Raw genomic sequence first — 23,127 nt, forward strand, 5'->3', positions numbered from 1 at the left:
CATTGCTCTGCTTATCCCTGTATTCCAGTGAGAGTTAGGGAGGGGCACTGGCTTGAGAGTTCTGTGACACAGACTAGCTTCCCTCACAAGAGGCATTTTCCCTTGACTGAAGTTGCTGTAAATAACAACTGAGGCTCCCTCAATTTAAGTTGCAATTGAGTATTTAAATGTCAATGGGGGGATGGTGCCACACGCTATTGTTCCCATCACAAGAGATGGAGGCTGCCTGTTCTGGTCCCTCTCCTGTTTCATATATGACACTCAGCTAATGGCTAGGGAGACATGTGAGTTCATTGAGAGGCATGTGGTGGACAACTGGGAGCAGTTCTTCATCATGTCTGTGCAAACTGATGACGCAGTCCACTACCCCGTGGAGTTCCTCAACAATCTTCCTGGCTTTTCAGCCCACAAGCTTCTCCTCAAAGTGGGGGCTCCAATAATGTTGCTTTAGAACCTCAACCCACCCAAACACTGCATTGGCACCAGGCTGTGAGTGAAGGCCCTCCACAGGAACATCATTGAGTCCACAGTGTTCACCGGTTCTGCTCGGGGGAGTCGGAGTTCATATCTTGCATACCACTCATTCAATCAGAGTATCCCTTCAAGTTCAAGAGGCTGCAGTTCGCCCCAAGGTCTGCTTTGCTATGACCATCAACAAGTCCCAGGGGCAGTCACTGAAGCTAGTAGGAATTGACTTGAGGGATGACTGCTTCTCACACGGGCAGTTTGATGTGGTCTGCTCCAAAGTGAACTCACCCAGGATCACCCAGTGATCCTAGCACTTAAGAGAAGAACCACAATGTGGTATACAAAGAGGTTTTCAAGTAGGGAACCAAGGTCATAGGTATTTTTTGTGATTATTTTTTTCACTATCATCTTCTCTTTGTTATTTCCTTATCAAATGTCATATTTCAAATTTCACTTCATCATTTTTCTGCATCAACCCGCTTTGCTTTATTCAAACTACATATACTTTTTCTTAATTTGTTTTCCTTTACTTTTACAAATACCTTTGTGAAGCACGAGTACTATGCTATTATAGCACAAAACCAATTCAAAATACAAAAATATCAATTTATTAAACACAAAAATTTGATGGAACCATGACTTTCAATAATTACAGGGTGTTGCCTGGCATGGGATAGTTGTGTTAAATTTCAGTTGTTCATTGCACTCAAAGGAAAGTTTATTGGAGTCAAAATGGACTTAAAGTAGTTAAATACCATAGCAAATCACGCTAGTCCAGTGCTTCTCAACATTTGTCTTCCACCATACCACTTCACTTGGTCCACCTATTTGAAGTACCACCAGAAGTAACTAGCAATGAAGTAACATTATTGCCAGTTACTTCTGGATTGGGAGGCCATAAGCGATGCGACAAACACCAGCAAGAGGCTCAGGGTAGATGGGAGGGCTTTTTCAACTGTGGAAAAGCATGCTTTGGAGCCTCCTACCGCTGTTTGTGTTGTGTTGCATTCCTGTTCTCACTGCTGGGAAACAGGTGTCCAGGGATTCCACAAGTACCACCAGACACCACCTCAAGTACCAATGGTGGTATCCATACCACTGCTTGGGAAACACTGCTAGTCATTTGATAATGGTTAAGTATCTGTACCTTTCCAGCAGGAGATTCCCGTGCTCTTTTGGGCCCTTCATGGCTTCTCCCATTAACTACATCTCCTTTCACTTCAAAGTCCACCTGGAAGACAATGCAAACAAAAAGAAATTACTGTAGAGGCCAATGAAATTCTGGTCGGGCCAGTTCTATACGAGGCAGGAGAGGAGTGCTTGTATTTCAGAAGCTGGAACCCTCACCATCAACAACAGATGGAGAGAGGGGAGTGGAGTTATCAGGATAAGGGTTCATATCTCACACCTTATATAAAGAAGTGCTATTTTAAAAAAGAAGAAATATATATTTAACTAAAAACATGCACAATTTAACTATGCAACTGCTTCATGGCAGTTAGAATATTCATGAATATTACTAACAACACTGCCAATGGTAGGACAGGATGAGCCTTTCAGTCAAGACAAAGGACTAAAACATATATAGGATAGGTTAGCAACTATAATGACATAGTGTGTGTGCACACACACACATCCCTAAAATCAATTTCCAGAAACTAACTGGAAGTCTAAAAATCCAACAGAAAATTCTCATCTTCAGAGGGCAGTTAGCATTAATAAAGGTCCCTCCGTAGCTAAAAAGGCATGAACCCACGCTTTAGTTAAAGGAGGAAGGGCCTCTCTCCTCACTCCCCAAATGTCTCTCTTACTTCAGGAGAGCTCCCTGCTCTGTTGTAGAAAAAAAAAGATAAAGTAGTAAACCAAACCAGAGAAAAGGACCAAAGTGTTGGAGTAGCAGCACACCAAAGAGGGATTTCTGCACCCTGGCATACATAAGTTAGCCACCGGTGGTTCAGTTGGACATTCCAGAGAGAAAACAGGAATCAATGTATAAGTCTTCCTCCCACTACAGGCATAGGAAACAAAATACTCTAACCCGCTCCCATAACTGCTTTAAAATTGCACTCCAGAGATACCATCTAGCACAGGGTTCCCCCCCCCTCAGAGTCTCCCAAACACCCAGCAGCAGAGTGTCCACAAATAACCATGAATGATACTCTCCAACACTCCTCTTCCACCCACTTTACTTCACAACACTTCCACTCTTCAACATCCTCTTCCCACTCCCAAGGGCAAGGAGAGTTGGAAGAGGTCTTGAAAACTCTCCTGAGGCCAGGACCTCAGGTATAGTTTCCAGAAATTCTATGTTCCCAGGAGAGGTACCTATTTAGCACCCATCTCTACTGATGGCTTCTTTAGCATCTATTTAGTACCCATCCCTACAGATGGCTTTTTTAGCACCTAGGGATCCAGGTCTCCATCCTGTGATTGGTCAAAGCCTTTCTCAGACACTAAGGGGAGCTTTCTGGAAAAGAAAAGGCCACAGAGAAACTACTTTAGGAGAGCCTACCAGCCTTCCAAGCCAGGGTGATGAAAAATTCTCTAGCTTGCTCTAGCAAAAAGTAGTGAAACATTACAATCTTAAGAACCAGGGATTCCCTCTGCTGACCCAATGGCACCTCCCTGTATTACATTTCCAGTATGTTTCAATGAGCTAGTTCTCTATAACAAGTGGCATAAACCTTGTAGAACTAACCACACCATAGTTTCAGTGACAATGTCTACCACCTGCATTGGCTGCCATCCTTTGCAAAGGTTCGTAGCAGTTTTAATATGCCATAAACAAGTTCTTCCTAGCTGTAGTCTCTGGGGAATGGGGTGAAAAATCCTCATCCACTTGATATGCCTTCACAGCCTGGGTGGTGTGGCTTTTCTCAATGTCAGCTGCTCTCTTCTCTTCAAGAGGAAGTAAAATTCAGAGTAGTTCAGAACGTCTCCTTTTCAACAGATGAGATGAACAGCAAAGCAGTGGTCCCTGCTTGAATCTCTCTCCCCCGAAGCCTCTGTAAATAGTTCAAACACAAGCAGAAAAACACAAGCCCAATATCAGACTTACCTCATTAAGGACACTTCCTTTCTTAAGTGACTGAATAATCCCTAGGACAGAACAAATAGGAATTAGTCACTGTGAGCACCAACAAGAACCAGTAGGTAGCCATTTCAGTATGAGCAATTTTTAGTTTCTACATACTACAGTATTACCTCTCCTCTCCAGTATACCTCTCCTTAAATATCAATGCTGCACAAAACTGAAACAGCCTGTGATTTAACTTCCAGAGAAAAAAAGGTGGTCTTTCTAAGAGCAACTGCAGGTCAGGTGGTGGCATAAAACAAACTCCACACAAAAAGCCAGATTCCACATCAAGGAAGAGTTCAATCTGGTAACATGAATAAGGACGCAATCCTAACCCCTTATGTCAGTTCCTTCCAGCACTGGCGTAGTGGTGCAAATGGGACATGTACTACATCCTGCAGTTGAGTGTCACTCACGGAGGCCTCCTCAAACTAAGGGAATGTTTGTTCCCTTACCTCAGAGCTGCATTGCCCAGTGCTGGAAAGCACTGACATAAGGGGTTAGGATTGTGCCCTAAGTTATGCAAAGCAAAGCAAATTGATATCCATTTGCTCTTTTTCCATAATTCATTCTATTTCAGTTGCTTCACATAACTCTGTGTCCAGTGCCCAGTCTCCCAAAAATATTTAGTGCTGTTTACACCCATTATTTTAGCAGGCTCAGCCCATGTTTTCAAGCTCACCATCACAACCATATGGTGATTCTCTGGATGCTGAATTCTCTGCCCACTGCCAAATTCCACACCTGAATTATGCAATCATGGAGTGCAAAAGAGAGAGCTCAGATTGTATGTTGCATAAAGTTACAAAAAAGGATAGCTGTATACTGGCCAACTGAGTCAAGACACTGGGAGACCTAAGGATTTGATTGCTTGCAGTTCAGGTTAGTTCAAAGAAGCCAGTAGGGGCCAAACTGGATCAAGACTGAAATGCTGGGAAGATATCCTAACACTACCTTCCCCTCCCCCAAAGCTGCTCTTTGCCCCACAGTGGGAAAACATGGAGGTTCTTATATTTTTTTCTCTTCACTGGGCAAACAGTATTACCCCCTCCCACAATCCCCCATGGCAGTTTTGAGCAACAAAAAAGTGAGAACTGCAATCATGTCTCTCTCAACATCTTGTCTAATAAATTTACTTTGACATTTGTACTCCATCTTTCACTCTAAAGATCTTCACAGTGATTTTCAATCAACTGAAATAATAAAATAATTTCAATTTATAATTTCAAAATAATAATTTAATATATTATTAAATAAATATATTAAATTATTTTTTACTCATGCAAAAAAACCAGTAGCCTTAATTCTCTGGCAAACTGCAGAGTGCTTCCCTTTAGGTCTGTAGTTCCTAAGCAACTGACAGTGGGGGCAAGCAGAGTTCGATGGAGCACAGAATGGGAAAGCAAACTCCTGTAGATACTCTTCCATTTTTGGCTGATGGCTGGGACCAGTTGGTTTTCCCTTTGACAAGATATTATTGCTAGAAGGGGGTAATCTCCCTTAGACACTAGTCCTCTGGCTGATGGGAGAAAGAAAAGAAATTATACAAAGAAAAAACTGTTCTGTAGTATCCTCAACAACACAAACAAATGCATTATGAGCTCCTTATGGGTATTTCCTTAACCAGATCATCCCAGAAGAAGTTTGCTAAACGTCAGGTGCTTAGAATGCAACAGACCTGAACTGCAAGAGAAGTCTGACAGTTCAATGAGTGTTCACACTTACAGTGGTAGCTCACCACCCATTTCTGTGCAGCAATACCCAGGAAGTACTTCAGAGTTCTTTCACAAACCAGATCCACATCTGCAGATTACACAAAAATATCTCAGTTAGTGCTTGATACTAATACCAAGGGCAGGGAGCCCTCAAGTTATTTTAAGCATATCCAAGAATTTGGGCTTGCCAAATCGAACTCTTGAATGTTTTTCTTTAACAGTAGATCCTCATGCCATATTACAAACTGCTTTTGAACACTTTCCTGCATTTCAAAAGTCGTTTGCTCAGTGAAGGGGAAAAAAATGGCTCAATTTGGTCATATGGAACAAGATCCACAACTGTTTGGATCTTAGCCAAGGGATCTAACAGGTAAACAAACTCTTAGATGAATCTTTTCCAATCTTGCACATTCAAAATATCCTTTGCACATACATACACTAATCCACTTTAAGGTGTATAGTGCTTTTACGGGGTAAAAAAAAGAACAGAACAAACATTGAAATCCCTCCCATCTTTGTCTTCCAGGAATTAGCTGTATTCTGTACATTAGAAACATTACTGATCTAGATGATCCATTACTATCACCTTCTCTGTGTTGTTAAAAATGCAAATTCTGTGCCAAGAACTGGTACTGATAACTTGAATCGTTAATCAAGTAAGAAATGTATATACTTGTGCATATGCAAATCATGGGACAGCAGTTATAAGCCTGAAAGTCTCCTTCAGCTTGTTCCCATTCCTCTTGTCCTGCACAACTAGTTACCTATATCTCTCCAGCTTTCCCAGTTATATCTGGAGCCCTAAGGGCTAAACAATTGTATTTTATAAAATATCAAAAAACTGAAAGTCTCAGAATCCAGCACCTGCAGAGCTTGAGCACAGATGCAAGGATCATACATAGTTCTGCAGATCAACAAGGAGCCATGAAATTTAATTGTCAGTACTTCTACTTTATTATTTCAGGTTACAAGTGGACAGGAAGGGCATGCATTATTGGGCTTAGAACTGTAGCAGGCCAAAATTCTAAAGCCCTCTGTCCCTGCTGTGATTTCAATCCCTTCATTCACCTTCCCACACTGTTAGCAATGAAAACAAAAACCTCAGGTCAAAAAACACGTTTCTCTTAACACAGTTTGGCCCTAAGGACACCTCTTGAATTCATAGCAGAGGTGGGACTTGAAAAGGTAGAGTCTCAATTCACAGCTCAGACTCTTAGAACACAATTCTGTGCACACTTCCCTGGGACTAAGCCCCATTGAACACAATAGGACTAATTTCTGAGTAGACATGCACAGGACAGTGCTGTTGGCCACTCCATTGAGCTCTTCTTACTCAGGGACATCCAGTTCAGCATTCTGTATCTAATAGTGGCCAGCCAAGTGCCCCTAAGATATTCATGAACTGCATCGGACAATGATGGCCATCCTGTGTGGTTTGTATCCACCACTTGGTAATCCAAATACTTCTGCTCTGAATTGGAGGTTCACATTGAGCTACCACAACTAATAACTGCTGACAGATCTTCATGAATTTACTGAGGGAGGAGGAGGGATTCTCCAGTCATTACATTGAATTCAGACAGCCTTCCTAGACACAGTCACCCATCTACCTAAAGTGGTACTGTAGCTGGGAAGTTGTTCTCTGTGTCCCAACTCACCGGTTTTCATCACTACATGAGTTGTTTCTTCAGTAAGTTGATTAGACCATGTGCTCCCAGTTTTCTTGGCAAACTTCTGTACTAATCGCTAGAAGCAAAGCAAATATTGTATTAGGAAAAACTGATTTCATTGGCACATTAGGCATGGCAAGCTTCTGAATGGGGCTTTTTTAAAATTACAAATGCTGTGGTTGAGTGATTAAGAGTGTCCATGGGGAGGCCCACATGGCCACACGACAGAAAGCACTCTGAAGAAATAGGCAGAGTTCTCTGCCAACAGTTATGCAAATGTTATGATTGCCTCAGCAAACATTAATTTAGCTATTTGCTTGCCTTAAAACAGACCTAAAAGGCCTGAAAATATGTTGCATGTAATAATAATAAAAAAAAGAATGCTTCTCCAAACTAACTAAAATACTTGACAGGAATAAATTAAGCTAATCAATCCATTCATACTTATTTGCTTACTTTAAATAATTGCATTGTTTCCAATAGCAATAATGGGGTGCAAAGACTGTCCAGGAGACTGAAACTTGAGTCACTGAACTGCTCATCTCCTCTTGTTTCTTACATATAACCATACTACCTGTGCATTTTATAGCTTATCTTCACAACCATGATTAGATATTTTTTAAAACAAAAAACCAATTGAGGGCATGATCCAAAAAAGGAGATGGGGTGGCACAAGTCCTGTGCGTTGGCCCAGAGGTGTCACAGACATGCCATCAGGCACCAGAGTGAGAAGGAAGGCCGGCCCAAGCTCCATGGGGCCAGCGCAAAAGGTAAGCCTGCGGTGGCTGAGTCAGGCTGGCATTGGAGTCGGGGAGGCAGTAGTGAGGATGTGAAGGAGGTGTTCCAGGGTAGGGGAAGGGCGAGCAGGTCTACAGGCGGGCCATGGTTGAGCAGGGGGTGGGGCCAAGATCTGACACTTCTGCCAGATCCCAACCCTGGTTCCAGGCAGCCTGGGGCAGCTTCTGGCTGCTCAGATCTGCACCACCTCTTTAGGGGGCACAGATCCAAATAGCCCAATTGGGGAGGCTGCAGCATTAGCCACAGTAAGGGGAATGAATTCCCCTAGCCCCAGGCTGAGCTGGCAACCAGCCCCAACCCTATGTTGGATACAGAGCTGGCCAGTCAACCCCCCCCCCTTCCAGTGCAGGTTAGAATTGGGCTGTGAGAGTCTTAAGATGTTGAATTTCATGTTTGTGCTATTTCATCCTAAGAACGTACAAAGCATGCCTGATAATACTTTCGCAGATCAATAAGACAAACGGTTATCGAAGGCAGGAAAATTAGCCCCATGCAGCCTAGAAATTGTATGCATACCATGTCTTGCCAGGGTTGGGAATCCAAAACAGAAAATTCGAACTGGGTAGAAATGCTCAAGAGAGCTGCCATCCTTAAGCAGAATGCTAAATAAAAGCAAGCATTTGTCTGTATACAGAACCCTAAAAATCAATAGCAGCCCAGGAAAAAAATTCAACCAGCTCATTACTGCCTGAGCAACTCTATGAGCTGGTGGTGAAATACTGATTTTCTCAGACTCTGCCTTTTATCACCCCTAATCTCTGCATCTTTACAGAAAACAGTAGAATAAAATTTGGGTTCTTCTCTTAGTCGTCTGTTACTCTTAGCAGCTATTTTACACCCTATGTGACCCAATGGCTACTGTTGGCCTTGAGATTCTGTTCGTGTTCATCCTATTCTGAAAAGTCACCATGCAAGGTCAGAACTGGTACCAAATATAACATTCAGAATCCTAAGAATCTCAGCTTGATCTGAAGAAAAGGAAGGTACATTTTAGCTCTTAATGTTGCAAAAATATGGCTAATGTCCAGTGACCACTACAGTGCCCTGCAGAATTTTGTATCTTCTTTACGGCTACCATAAACAGAATTATAAACAAGCAAACAGATGCAAACATTAACTATAAACATTAAACATTTACAATTGTTTTATTTATTTATTTTTGTTACACGCTACTCCAAACTTCGAAAAACCAGTATATGAAGATTTTAACATACAAACAAGGAAATGTGTTGTTTATATAGGTCACAAATTCAACTCTGTTCAGCACAGAATTTGGTGTAAAATGGTGGTTTTGCCAAGCATAGAACACACGGTCCTAATCATCTACCATCTCTCCTACTGGCTCACTGCATGACTTTGGACACTTCAAGTTCGCCCACCCTCACTTCTTAATAAGGTGGGAGTATTAGGGTTCCTCCTCAACACAGCTACTGGGAGTGAATGCAGACAAGATACTCAAGTACTTTGCTAGATGAAAGAGCAATAATGATGTCTGCAAAGTGCCTCCTCCTTTCTATTCAAAGAGGCTACAGATGATGAACAGTGGCTTTCCCATCACACTCTCCAGCATCCTCCTCCCTGTTCTCTTTGTCTTCTTGCTTAACTTCCAGCTTGAAGAAGAACTCACCAGTTTGTGAGCTTTCAGGCTGTTCTAGTAAGTGTAGGAGTAATTCATTGCCTCCCAACAGGGAGAGCCCTGATGAGTTCAGAAGTTTTACACTGGCATATAACATTTTACATAACTTTTCAGCCCTAACCGAACTGAATTATGAAAGCTTGATTCTGGCTCCTATAAGTTTCAAAACTTTCTAGACTTGATTTTATGTATGCCAATAAAGGTCTTATCTATCTATCTAGACTTGATTTTAAAAATAATCTATAGAGGAAGGACTTAGAAAGCATCAACAGGAGAGTTTCTCAAAGCAGGCAGTGTCTTCAGGGCTGCCTCTGTTTCCCCCAGATCCCAGACATAGAGCCAAGATCAAGCCAAAAAAGTACAAAGGAGACAAATTAATAGTAGCCATGATCTGGACCAGATACTCAGATGAAAGCAGAGAGGAGATCCAATTTGAATTGCAGTCTCTGAGTCTTATTCTATAACACAGACCATACTGTTTGCACATTTATTCTTTAAGCTGCCAAGAGGATACAAGTATGGCAGAGTACTTACCAACTCGCCGGGGCTTAAGCCTGATGCCACCAGGAACATATTCCTCTTACAGGTCAAAAGTGAACTCTTCAACTTTCCATTCCCAGCATTGCAGCATACAATGGGTGCCAGGAAAGAGTCTGGCTCTTCCTGTGCCTTCTGCCTTGCAGCACTCAATCTGTCTGTATCTTGCATACCATGAGGAGATTTCCTTGCTGTCCCTTTGGCCAGACAGATGGAAGTATGCCCTTTAGACCTTGAAGAAGCAGCAGAGGAACCATTTGGAATCCCTTGCTCATTTGCACCAGGGGAAAAATCACCTAGGAGATTTTGTTTGCTTCCAGATCTCAGTTTTACTGTACTTCCTGGGAGAGAAAAAAAAGTTCAGTTACCAATGCATTCCTTGGGACGCTCCATTCTTGGGACTAAGTAACATGAACATTCAGTGTTTCACAACAGTCTTATCTCTTTGTCACTTGTGAAAACTTAGATATGATGAAAAATAAGCTGTGAGCAATAATGTTACGTATTACTCCTCCAGCTAGACAGGACATCAGTGATGCCTTTTTAGGAATTCAGCAAACTATATCTGTTTTCTAAGACATGAAGGCAGGAAATTTTTCAAAAGAGCATTAAGATAGAACAGGGGTGTCCAGCCATTTTGGCAGGAGGGCCACATCATATCTCTGACACTGTATTGGGGGCCGGGGAAAGAATTAATTTACATTTCAAATTTGAATAAATTTACATAAATAAATATATTAGAGATGGAACTTATATGAATGAATGATGGTCTTGCAATAGCTCAAGGTCTATAAAAGGCCTTGCCCAAAGCAAGGCCAGACTTTCCTTCACTGCCGCTGCTGCCTCAAAGATGTGAAATAGCAAGCGGTGGAGGGAGCCCTCGTCCCACAGCTCACGAAAGAGGTCGAACAGTTGGCTGACACGCTGAGAACAGTTGCATCAGGCCAGTGTGGGCTCCAGCAAGTCTCTGGAGGGCCAGAGACTCATTGGAAACTGCGGCCTCTCTCAGGGTCGAATTGGGAGTCCTTGAGGGCCGCAAGTGGCCCCAGGGTTGGGGTTTGGGCACCCTTGGGTTAGACAGTTGGCCAATCAGGAGCCAGAATTCAAGGAGTTGACAGCGCAGACAGGAAAAAGGTGGAATTTGGCCAATTTTCTGAGCATTAGCTGATGCACTTCAGAGCAGTGTTTCTCAAACTGTGGGTCAGGACCCACTACGTGGGTCGTGAGCCAATTTCAGGTGGGTCCCCATTCATTTCAATATTTTATTTTTTATATTAGACTCGAAGCTACCATGGTATGTGACTGTATTTCAGAAAATGTTTCAGACTTGTACTTTTAACAAGCTTCTATGTATATTCTTTTAACAACGATAGTAAATGAGACTTACTCCTAGGTAAGCATGAGTAGAATTGCAGCCTAGGATTATTGTAATTTTTCCTGCTTGATGACACCACTTCTGGTCATGACATCATTTCTGGTGGGTCTTGACAGATTCTCCTTCTAAAAAGTGGGACCTGGTGCTAAATGTGTGAGAATCACTGCTTCAGAGAATGCCTTACTGTGATTTATTACAGAGTCCTTGATCTCCAGGATGAACATGTAATTGTGGGAAAAGATGAAGTTGTGTGCCTAGTTAAGAAGCATTCCAGTAAGAGTTGTGTGAGCAATTTCAAAAGGGTGAAACATGGTAAAGAGCCCAAAGTGGAATTATACAAATTGTTGAGGCAGCACAAGCATACCCTACAAAAATGGTTTGTTAGGAGTAGGACCAGGAGGAGGGGTTAAAATTGGCGGGGTCAAGGATAGCACTTGTGGATTTCATAAAAGGAACCCTTGACTTTCTCATTATAATTCAAGTACTGGTCTAGAGGAGTGAGGACTCTCCTCTCAACCTCTAGCCACCACAAACACAATTCCTATGCTACCGACACATCAAACTACAAATAACTGTTGCAACAGACAGCAAACAGTAACATCATTGAAAGAAAAAAAGCTATGTATTCTCTCCATTCCTGTAGGAAACCTGAGAACAAAGAATGTAGAGAGAGTACCACAAACAGAGAGTTGAAAAGAGGAGGATCTCTTCCTTCAGCTGTCCTTGATTGTGGTCTCAGGATCGTGAGAGTGTGTTTTCCTATGTTGATAGGTCTCTTTCTGTCAAGAACAGAAATTCATTGGCAAGTCTAGTATTTCCTTTTAGGGGAGTGGAGACACCTAGCATTATGACATTGCAGAGCAATGTATTCTGGGATGAAAAACCTCTTCGTGCCCAACTACTCCATGGTACTGTTATTTATGGTCGCAAAACCTTTTGGAGGATTCTTCAGCTCAGGAGATGAATCACCCTATTCTATTTGAGGGACTGACCTAAGGCCAGCCATGTATAAATAAATGTATTCCCTCACCCCAACCTCAAAAATGTCATTTGAACAACCAGAATCTGGGAGTTGAAAAGTAGTTGAATGGAAACACTTGGAATTGCATTGCTTAATTGGATACTGGTGCCTGGTCCTGATGGGGATACAGGACCCCATTCTGGTGAGGTCAACAGAAGCTAGGGCCATTGCTGTGGCACAAGTGTCTTATTTGCATCAGCTTTACTGATTCCCAAGCCAAATTCAAGGTGATGGTTATTGCCTTTAAAGCCCTAAATAGCTCAGAACTAGGATACTTGAAAGGCCTGCCTCTTCCCAAATGAGCTTGCCTATTTGCTAGGATGAGCTGGAAAATTCTGCTGTTTCCAGAACTGCAATGAGTGGGAATATGCAAAAAGGCCTTCTTTAAAGCCATACCTACACTGTGGAACTCCCTTGCACAGAGAAAGCCATCTGGCTCCTTTCCTAATTACTTTCTATCAATTCCTGAAGATTATCTCGTTTCTGCTGTCTGTCTGAACTTTTAGTAAACTCCTGACTTATTAGTGTGATTGTTATCTTCTACTTCTTGCCTTTTTATGGTAAATGTTATTGTTTTAAAATTAATGTGAGCTATCTCGAGTGCTTTTGTGAACTTCTGGTTTTTAGTATCCTCTTATGTGTATGTAACTTCTTAGTTTACAGAGAAGTAAGCAATACTGGGGTTCACTGGCTCCCAGGTAAATGCGCATAGAACTGATACTACATGCAGTCTAAGCGTGTAAGTTCCACTGAACACAGTGGGACTTACTTCTGAGTAAACATGCATAGGATTGCACTGCAAGTCACCTGATGTCTTTGAAGCAGTCTTCTACTAAGTCAATTGTTTCCTGCATGGGGAAGCTAAAGCAGGCAGACATGAGGAACTGGATTTGATCAGTGGGTGCCCTTCAAAAGCTGCCTCTCCCTTGCCTCTAGCATTATATACATTGCTGAATGAGCTTTACTGCATCTGCTCTGTTCATTATGTTCTTTATCAGGAAGGTGTCCTAGTTTGAGTCTGAGAATCTGAATAGTATTATTTACAAGTGGCATTCAAGAAGCATACTACATACTTTCTGAACATTCAAGTTCTACATAGTCATTATGCCATTTAATTGCAACCAAAAACATTTGCATCAGGGAAGGGGAAGAGAAAGATATATAAGACAAAAGTGCATGCTAGGAACAGAAAAGATTTTGGTACAGGCCCCACAACTCTTGGCACACATTTTGCAGTGATGCCCACCACTCTTTCTCAGAATTCCAAGACTGCCTGCAGGCTTCACAAAGCGGAGGAAGGAAGTTTCCTTCAAAACACACACACACACACACACACACACACACACACACACCCTGTGGAGAGAGATACTTCAAGGAGGAATTTTGTCTCCTTATACAAGCTGTCCAGAACCTCATGAACTCATTTTAAGGCAGCCTTGACAAGGAGATGAGCCATGCAAGCTGTTCATAAGGTTGAGGTTCTCAAGCTTGGAATGTTGAGATGCCCTAGCCTGCGAAACCCTGACTCTGGTCCCTTAAAGGGCGGGGGAGGGGGAAGGCAGCAATGCAATTCCCCAGGATCATGCTGCTGCCAGAGATGGAAGGGGGGGATTAAACTTACCATTGCTGCACCAGCCTCTGGAGAAGAGGGACTGGGAGTCCTGCAGAGCTCCCCAAGCCTTGGAAAGTGTAAAAATCACAGTTGTGACCCACTTGGGGAGCCCTGCGGAGAGCTTCCTGGGACACCCCGCACCCCTTAGAGCAGGGGTGCTCACACTTTTTTGGCTCGAGAGCTACTTTGAAACCCAGCAAGGCCCAGAGATCTACCAGGGGGGAAGGAAGCGTCTGACAGACATCCCCTTTGATGTATGGAGCCCCTGCTGGACCAGGTCAGAGTAGGCCCACCAAGTCCAGCTTCCTGTGCCCCACAGTGGCCCACCAGATGCTTCAGGAAGCACACGGGAGGCCTCTCCTCTCTCCCCACCCCACATACTGGGGGCAGCCACAAGTCCCCCCAAGAGGCACATGCCCAGCCTTGCTGCACTACAGGGGGAGGAGCTCCCCACTCCCCGCCCCCCCAAACTCTTTGTGGCTGCGCCCCGAGACCAGCAGGTAGAGGGAGGCGTCGCAGGTCCTCCTCAGAAGGGGTGGGGGGCTTCCCCGTTTCCATGGAGAGGGGCTGCACGTGCAGGCGGCAGGTGGGGGAGACACTGCTCCCACCGGCCCTCCTCCTGCAGCAGCGGGGGGGGGGCCAGGGGGGTCGTCTCACCTGTCAGCCCCGACCAAGAGCGGAAGCAGCCGCACCACTTACCTCTGGGCTCCTACAGGGGCAGCTGGGCCGGGCATGGCTGGGCTAGGTTGGGCCGGACCTGACTAGAAGGGAAGGGGAGGGTCACTCGGGGCCTCCCGCGGCAACTGCCATCAGAGCGACTCCAACTCGAACTCCTGCCCCTCCCCCCTTCCGCTACGGAGCCCCAGGAAGCGCCTCAGTCCAGTGCAGCCCAGCTCCCCCTCCCGCCGCTGCCCACTTTAGCTCCTGCTCTTCCGGCATGCAGCGCCAGGAAACTGATGAAACTGACTAGAGTCTAGTCAGTTTCGTCAGTTTTGTTGCTGCATGCCTGAAGAGCAGCTAAAGTGTCAGTTTCAGTGTCAGTTTAGTGTCAGCTAAATATGTCAGTTTCGTCTAGTCACTATTAACAGTTTGGAGAGACAGGGCTCCGCAATCTACTCATTTTGCCTCACGATCTACCGGTAGATCGTGATCTACCTATTGAGCACCCCTGCCTTAGAGTAAGGGTAAGTTTGAACCCTTCCTTTCCATCCTGGGCAGTGGTGCTATCCTGATGATCTCATCACTGCCTACCCTTCTCCCCAGCAAAAACTTACCCTGGTTCCCAAACTCCCGAGGAGTAAACATGCATAAGCATTTTCCCGAGGAGTTTGGGAACCGCTGCTATAAGATCAGTTGAAGCAACCACTCCCCCCATCCACAAACAGAGTAAGGTTGCTTTGACTTCCAGCTCTGTAGTCTATGGGTCTCTCATCAGTATATGAGAGCAGCAGTGCTTTTGAGGTAAAGACTGTATTGGGAGAATTTATTTTGCGCAAGACCCAACTATCCCCTATGTCGCCTGGCAGGTGGTGAAACTTGTCACAGAAATGATGATAAGATCTGGTATTGAATGGTTTGAGGATCAAATTAGATAATATGCCTACTGTGCAATTCGGATCTGTGCTCTTGATTTTCCCACACTGTGAAACAGTAGCAGTGTAGGGTCCCAATCTGGACATTGTGGTTTGGAGGGGAGGGGAACTCTAACCATTTGCCTCTCTCACCCTCCATACTCAATTGTCTTCCACAGTTATTTGCCCTTGTGAAAAAAAATTCCCATAGGTGCTAATAGAAGTTATTTTATAAATATACTAAAGCTTTCATGGCTGGATGAGTTCAAAACGTAATTTGAAATGCTTCTCGAGTCTTAAGCCACAGATTAAAACACATTGTAGGATCTAGTCCCAACGTTTTGCTTTCAGCTATGGAAAGCATCTTCAGGGATTACAAAGAATTTGTGCCCTCTCAACTGTTAGCTGGCCACCAGAAGTTATTTTACTTGCCAAAGCAGCCACAGGAGGAGGCCTGATACAGATCAGGATGATGGAGGAGGAAAAAAAAAGGTTAATTTCTCTCCTCTCATGCCACAGTCCTGACTGAGGCTCTGCACAGCTACTGTTTACATTTGACACAGCAAGCATCCAGACTTGTTTGACCCAAGCTACAATCTAAAAAAATCTAATCAAAGCAGACTGGACAAGAAAGAGAAGCAGGTGGTAGGACAGTTGAAAGGTCAGAGGTAATTCCAGTGGATATGGATAGTTTTCAGATATAGAATCCCAGTGTTGCTAGTGAACTGGGTAAAACTGGAAAGTATCCACATTTATAGCCTGGAGGATTAGGGAAATAACCCTCCTGAAACCTGTTTCTTGGGACAAAGGCAGGATGTTGTCTGGGGAAGAAGACTGCCTCCCTGGCCCTGAAGGAACGTCCTATCCTATTTCTAAGCTGCCTTCTTTCCCTCCAGGAAGAACACTTCATGACCTCACAGTCACTCAGCAAGAGGGGCACTGGCAGGCAGTGGTTAGTTTTAAGCCTACACACTTCCCTAAATTACCTGCACTCTGAAGTTTTTGAACCACTGGTTCTAGGTTTTTGCTGCTGACAGCATGGTCTGGTGTAGCTGGCACTTCTTCAGGCAAATCCTCTTTCAAATTGCTTGTTTTCAGATTTTCAGAATTAGCTTCCATGACCAGTGTCACTCCTTCCAAAAAGACACAAACAAAAAATATTGGCAAACTCAGCACTACAATACATAGGTGTACCAATCTTCTCAAACAAATGGGGTTCCAGGTTCCATATTGTTCTGTGTGGTTATCAAATCAATTGCAGAACCTCTGGACAAGGAAAAAAAAGATATTTTTTTAAGTTCCCTTTCAAATTATAAAAAATGTCCATGAAGTGAGGTTTGGGCTATGGTCAGGGAAAGGGACTTAGAGAAGGTAGGTTGACTGACAGGAAGAGCACCTAGTGGTTAGTGCTCAAACACACTTTGTTTTCCCTCTACTGGATCTGTAACTGAACAGGGGAGGAAACTAGTAACATCTATCCACTATCATTATCCAAAGCTCCAGAGAACAGACGGGGGCATCGGGGCGGGGGGAGCGAATCCTCCCGAGACAGCACAGAACACCAGGGGTTCTTATTATAAATCAAGATCACAGTAGTGCTTCCAAGAGTGATCACGCATGACTAATTGCTGAATTACCTGTGAATGAAGACTAGGCAGGCAAGAGTCAAAACAGCTGAAATGAACTGAAGAGTCAAAACGTTACTAGCAGAGTAAAAATCCAAATGAAAGAGAATTTTAAAAGGGGGGAAAGGGGTGGGGAATAGGAACGAAGTACAAGCAGGCTGATGGGACATGCCTAAACTTGGTTGGATGGACAGAAAGTCAGAGCTTGATCAAATTAGGCACAGTAACTAGTAATATCCAGCAGATGGAGCTGGCTGCTATTTAAGAATGAAGTACATGGAACCCCTATGGTTGCTAAACAAGCAAGGTTTGCAGCCTGGCTTAGAGTGAACAAGGTAAACAAATTAAAATAAATTCCTCAACACAACAAGCTATAAATACAGTCCTTATTGCTAGCTACTTACATTGTCTCAGGAATTTTTGAATTTCCTGGAGAGTACTGTAGATACTCACCTATAAGGTGAGAAATTTCTGCCAATAAATCAAGCTTAGATAATCTCCTCGCCTTATCTGCAAGGTCATTCAGGGGTCAGGGCTGTTCAGGCAAGTCATGGCACCAAGAGGAGCAAGAGGACAATGCAGAGATAATTAAAGGGCTATTAGACTCCACCGCAACCCCTCCAGGGGCAACCAAAGTTAATCTTTTATTCTCATCTTGAGAAAAATGTACCGTATATACTTGTGTACAATTCAAAAATTTATGCCGAAAAATTGACCCTGAAAACCTGCATCGAATTATACATGGGTCAATACAATAAATGAGGCAGATGCTGATGGGAGCTTTTGAGAAGCTTCCGGAAAGCTTAGCAGCTGTCTGGTGAAGTGGGAGGGTTGGGTTTGAGCTGGGTTGAGAGCAGGACACGGGGGGGGGGGGAAGGAGAAATTTTACAAATAATTACAGTATTTAGAGGTAGCCATTTTAGCTTCTTTAAACAGGAGGAGAAGTGAAGGCACTTATCGGTATTGTAGTCTGTATGAGGGCTGCTGCTATGGAAGTGCAGCACTGTCCTCCACACAAAGCCTACAACTCCCATAAGCATCTTCAACTCCCTTCCAGTTTGGAGAAGAAGGTAAAATGACTCCTTTTTTTCCCTTTCTGCTGTTGCTTCAGTACAGTTCCTGGAAAGTCATTTTCAAAGAATTTCACATACCCCCTAGGTTTAGGGGTCTGGTTGTTAAAACACCAGGATGTAATCCTTGTTTCCATTTGAAACACACAGCCTACAATTCAGTGCGCTATTACTTAAGAATAACACCCATGGAAAGCTATGGGTCTGCTTCTGAGTAAACAGGATTGCAACTATGTGCAGCTGCACTTACAGTAATTCCTCGTTCCTTGTCTCTCTGCTGTGAATTGAAATGCACACTCCCAGTTATATAAGTTGTATGTTTTATGTGGAGCCTCTGGCACAACACACCAGGCACCTTAAAGAAGGATCTGATTAATGGTTCTACTGGTATGTTGTTTACAGTGCACTTACTCTGATAGTGTTTACAAAAAGATTGTGAAAACCAGAATTTAAAAAGTTAATGAATAAAAATGTATCTTATGATCTATTGCTAATTTTTATTAAATTAGAGACTGTACAGCTCTTGGGTAACAATTACTGGTACATATGTTTTTCAGGATCTGGCCTCGGGTAAAATCAGAAAAAACTAGTTAGAAACCCTCCTAAATTTAACCCCTGATGTAACCAACAGTCATAGAAAATTCCATGATTTCGGCTCAAAGCCTGCCCTCGATTTATCTGTGACCTCGGACGCTCGGGTGTCTGCGGTGCATGAGTGGGCCACATATGAACCAGCATTAGGTTTTCATGGCAGACTAGGCAGAAAACTCACAGAACAGCCCGATGCTTGAACCTCAGTAAGGGTGCAATCCAAACCTGCGCTGGAGCAGGCAAGCCAGGAGGCTTGCGCTGCATCCAACGCAGGTTCGTTCGCTACAGCAGCTCAGCCAGGGGCAAGGGAAAGCTCTTCCCCGTACCCCTGGGTAAGGGCTGCTTGCCCCAATGGGTCTCCTCGGACCTGCACTACCTCTGGAGGTGGTGCAAGTCGAGGAGAGTGGAGCGGCTCCAAGTCGCTCTGTTCTCCCTGGGGATGAGGGTTGGGATCTGGCATAACTGCCGGGTCCCAGCCCCGCCCCTGGCTCCCCACGTGCCTGCCCCGGGAGCCGCCCATTTCCCACCCTCCCCCTGCCTAGAAACGCCTCCCTTCTGCCTCCTCCACACACCCCCATGCCTACCTTTGCCGCTTGTGTTGGTGCGGGTGCACTGACACAAATGGCGGTGAGGAAGCTGCTGCGGAGGCTTCTGCTGGCCTCCGTGCGTCAGTGCATCAACATGCGCCAACACAGCTTCCTCCCACGGAGGCGCAAACGTGCTTTATGGTACGTTTGCAACCCTCCCGGGGGACTTATGCCAGCCTATGTGCTGGTTAGGATTGCACCCTAACTTATGTAAGTTACCCGACTGGAGGCACGGACCCACCTGGCCACTGCATCTCATCCCTTTGCTAGACAGACAGGTTTGGCTGCCCAACCAATAAGCACATGCCAATCTCTAGGAAGCCTAGCTACTCTAGACAGGGATAATTTCAATCCACAAACATAGGTGGCTAGTTGATAATGGCATTTTGACAAGGAGTTGTGGCAGGAGGATGTCTCAGCAGCTTTTAAGTGTTGAGCCAACAAAGAGCCTTCTGGGGGGAATTTCAGAAGTGTCAAAAGACAAACTAGGCAAAGTAGGGAAAAACAGGGCATTCATTACAGCTACATCAGGAAAACCCTATAGCAGAGAGCAACTCAAAAACAGAGTAAAATTGAGTAAAATTACTGTGGAGTGTCCATCCTTGAAGATTCAAGAAAAGGCTGGAATCATTTTGATTCTAGAGATACGCATCTAAATATTTAGTCAAAATATTTAGTCGAATCAGTCATTAATTCAAAAACCAGCTCGCCCTGCCTCTTTGGCTTCTAGGCCCACCACAAAGTTCCCTTGCCCCCTACTTCCCCTGTCAACAGCACATGGCCTGTCACTAATCTCATCACAGTCCCTCCTCAGGAAAAAGGGACTTTTCATGCATCTCACTGAAAGGCCATTTGTCAGTATTTTACTGCTGACAAATGTTACCCACGAGTAATTACAACTTTCACAGCAGGGGAGTGGGAGGAGCCAACAATGGAGACATTTCTAAACTTTAGACCTGTTTTAGGCCAGAGTTTGTGTCCAGATTAGCCATTGGACATCCTCTCCAGCTTTGAAATTATTTACAGAATAAGTCTTGCATAAACCAGAGTGCCAGTGACATGATTTTCAGCCAGTTATTTTCAAGTGACACCAGTATTTAAAGATGTTTCAGTATTTTGTTGATTTAGTATGAAACATTAACCATGAAAAGTAGAACCATTTTAGTTCCTGACTCTGGAGAATAGCTGCATTTTTATGAGTCCATAAAACACCCAAAGTCCTGCATCAATGTATACAATACTACTCATACTTAACTCAATACTCAAATTACACTTTGAATATTCAATCACCTTTAAAAAAACCAGAAGGTGCCAAGTGATGCATTTGGTGGAACTAATGACAAAATAGTAGAACAAACATGAAAACAGTTTAACGGGCCTGAGGCAACATTCTGTTTGCTACTTTTTAACGCTTCTTATTTACGATGCCTCAGAAGAGCATTAATACATCTCTTCTCCCCAGAAAGAGATTAGGAAGAAGCAAAAGGCTTTTGAGAACAACCAAGAGAAGGACTGTAATTTGTAATCAAGCCATCAATAAGCGTAATCAGGTTGAGAGTTTATGTGAAGGCCCAAAATACTTTTTTCTGGCCTGACAGCCCAAACAAGGGTTGTATTAATTAAGTTGTTTTCAGTCTGTTTCTGCGCTGAGAGAAAGCTAATTAATCGATTTCACTGACTTAATACTCAAACGTGCTATTTATAGTTATCAAAAGGCTGGCTTTGATTGGATTTGGAAATGCCACAAACACATTTGTATAGAAGCCAGCTTCATCAGCAACATATTTTCCTCAGATCAAATAAAGCCCTGCTTAGGTTAGAATCCAGTGAGCTTCAAACCCAGCAAGACTGTTACCAGAATCACTAGATTTCTCTTTGGGGTGGGGCGGGGCTGGAAGAATCTAATGTGAATTTATATACACATATCAGATAAAAACCACCTTCCCAAAGCTGTTAATCACAGCACATTGGAACCTTTGGCTTTTGGGCTAGCACAGTTGAACAAAAGTCAAAACCAGGAACTAAGCAGTTGTAAGAGCATCCACAATCATAGGACTCAAGATGGAAAGCCAGAGGAGCCCAGCAGGTGAGTCCATAACAGCAATTAGACCACCAAAACAGATACCTTGTTCTCATGAAACCCATACTCCTATCCCTTCCTGATTTCTGACTGAAAGCTTCTGACTGAAGCTGCCCTCAGAAAAATCACCAGTGATCTTCTCAACGTCAAATGGAAAGGTCTATACTGTCCTCAACCTTCTTGACTTCTCTCCTGAGTTTAACACAGGTGATCACTCTCTTTTATTTGACTCTATTTACAACTTGGGTGTTATTCTGTTTTCAAACTACCGCATATACTCGCCTATAGGTAAAAAAAAAAAACATGCCTAAAAAAGGAGCCTGAGATCCTGGGTCAACTTATACCCGGGTCAATGCAGTAAATGAAGCAGAATCCTCTGGGAGCTTCTGGGAAGCTTATGGAAGCTCAGCAGCTGTCTGGTGAAGTAGGGGGGCATGGAAACGGGTTGAGAAGCAGGAAGTAGGTGGAGAAAAAGGAGAATTTTTACCAGTAATTACGGTGTTCAGAGGCAGCCATTTTAGCCTCTTCTTCAGACAGGAAGAGAAGTGAAGGCGCTTCTGGGAGTTGTAGTTTGCTATGGAAGCATAGCACATACTCCCACAAAGCCTCCCCACAATTCCCAGAAGCCCCTTTGTCTCCCTTCTAGTTTGGAGAGGAAGGGAAATACCTCCTTTTCTTCTTTTGCTGCTGCCTCTGAACATTCCTGGCAAGTCACTTGCAAAGAATTTCAAACCAACCCCCCCCCCCAAGTTTAGAGGTCTGGTTTTTAAAACCCCAGGATGTGATCCTCATTTCCATCTGAAACAAAGTCCCAGGCTACAATGCACCCTTACTTAAGAATAACACCCATGGAAAGCAGTGGGTCTGCTTCTGAGTGCGCAGCTGCACTTGCTCATGCTCAGTCCTTGTTGCTTGTCTCCCTGCTGTGAACTGCACACTCCCAATTACATGTTTTATGTTACATGTTATATGTAGAGCCTGTGGCTTAACACACCAGGCACCTTAAAGAAAGATTTGCTTAATGGTTCTATTGGTATGTTGTTTACAGGCACTTACTCTGACACTGTTTACACTAATGTTGTGAAGACCAGAATTTTAAAAGTTAATGACCAGAAATGCATCTTATCTTTTACTGTATTATCTTTTAATTAATTTAATTAATTAATTAATTAAATTATTATCTTTTACTTATTATCTTTTAATTAATTAGAAACTGTACAGTTTTTAAGGTAACAATTACTGGAAGGTTATTTTTCAAGACCTGGCTTCAGGTAAAATCAGACAAAATTATAGTCAGATCCCTGCTAAGTTTAACTCCCGACTTATCCGAGGGTCATAGCAAATTCCAAGATTTGGGGCTCAAAGCCTGCGCTCGGCTTGTCTGTGAGATCGACTTATATACAAGTGCCTGCATTAGTCAAATTCCTGTAGATTCCTGGCGCCTACAGCAATATTAACTTATTGACTAATATTAACTACTTGGGCTGATAGGCTGTAGTTGGAAAGATCCAGTCCTATTTTTATTTTTGATCCTATTTTTCTTTTCATGTTTATCTGACATTTCATCCACTACTGTGGTGGGCATTTTCAAAGGCTGAAAGAGCACACCAGCTTCACCCCGCATCCTAGAGAAACTGACAAGATTCCTTGTTCTCTCTGGGTGTTCTCATCAGGTCCTATGCCTTTCAGTATTAT

The 23,127-nt window shown here is 43.6% G+C and overlaps 1 protein-coding gene across 1 annotated transcript in view; it reads right to left on the reverse strand.

Moving 5' to 3' along the window:
• BRCA1 (BRCA1 DNA repair associated) overlaps window positions 1-23,127 on the reverse strand; it is an 84,843-nt gene that overhangs the window by 8,862 nt on the left and 52,854 nt on the right. Inside the window, exons 13-18 of the mRNA XM_066629218.1 lie at window positions 16,466-16,612; window positions 9,898-10,241; window positions 6,918-7,005; window positions 5,270-5,347; window positions 3,527-3,567; window positions 1,616-1,699 (exon numbers count right to left, since the gene is read on the reverse strand). Of these exons, the coding sequence (XP_066485315.1) occupies window positions 1,616-1,699; window positions 3,527-3,567; window positions 5,270-5,347; window positions 6,918-7,005; window positions 9,898-10,241; window positions 16,466-16,612 (782 nt within the window). The remainder of the gene's footprint in view (window positions 1-1,615; window positions 1,700-3,526; window positions 3,568-5,269; window positions 5,348-6,917; window positions 7,006-9,897; window positions 10,242-16,465; window positions 16,613-23,127) is intronic.

This window comes from Tiliqua scincoides, chromosome 5, assembly GCF_035046505.1.
Source record: "Tiliqua scincoides isolate rTilSci1 chromosome 5, rTilSci1.hap2, whole genome shotgun sequence".
Lineage (NCBI taxonomy): Eukaryota > Metazoa > Chordata > Lepidosauria > Squamata > Scincidae > Tiliqua > Tiliqua scincoides.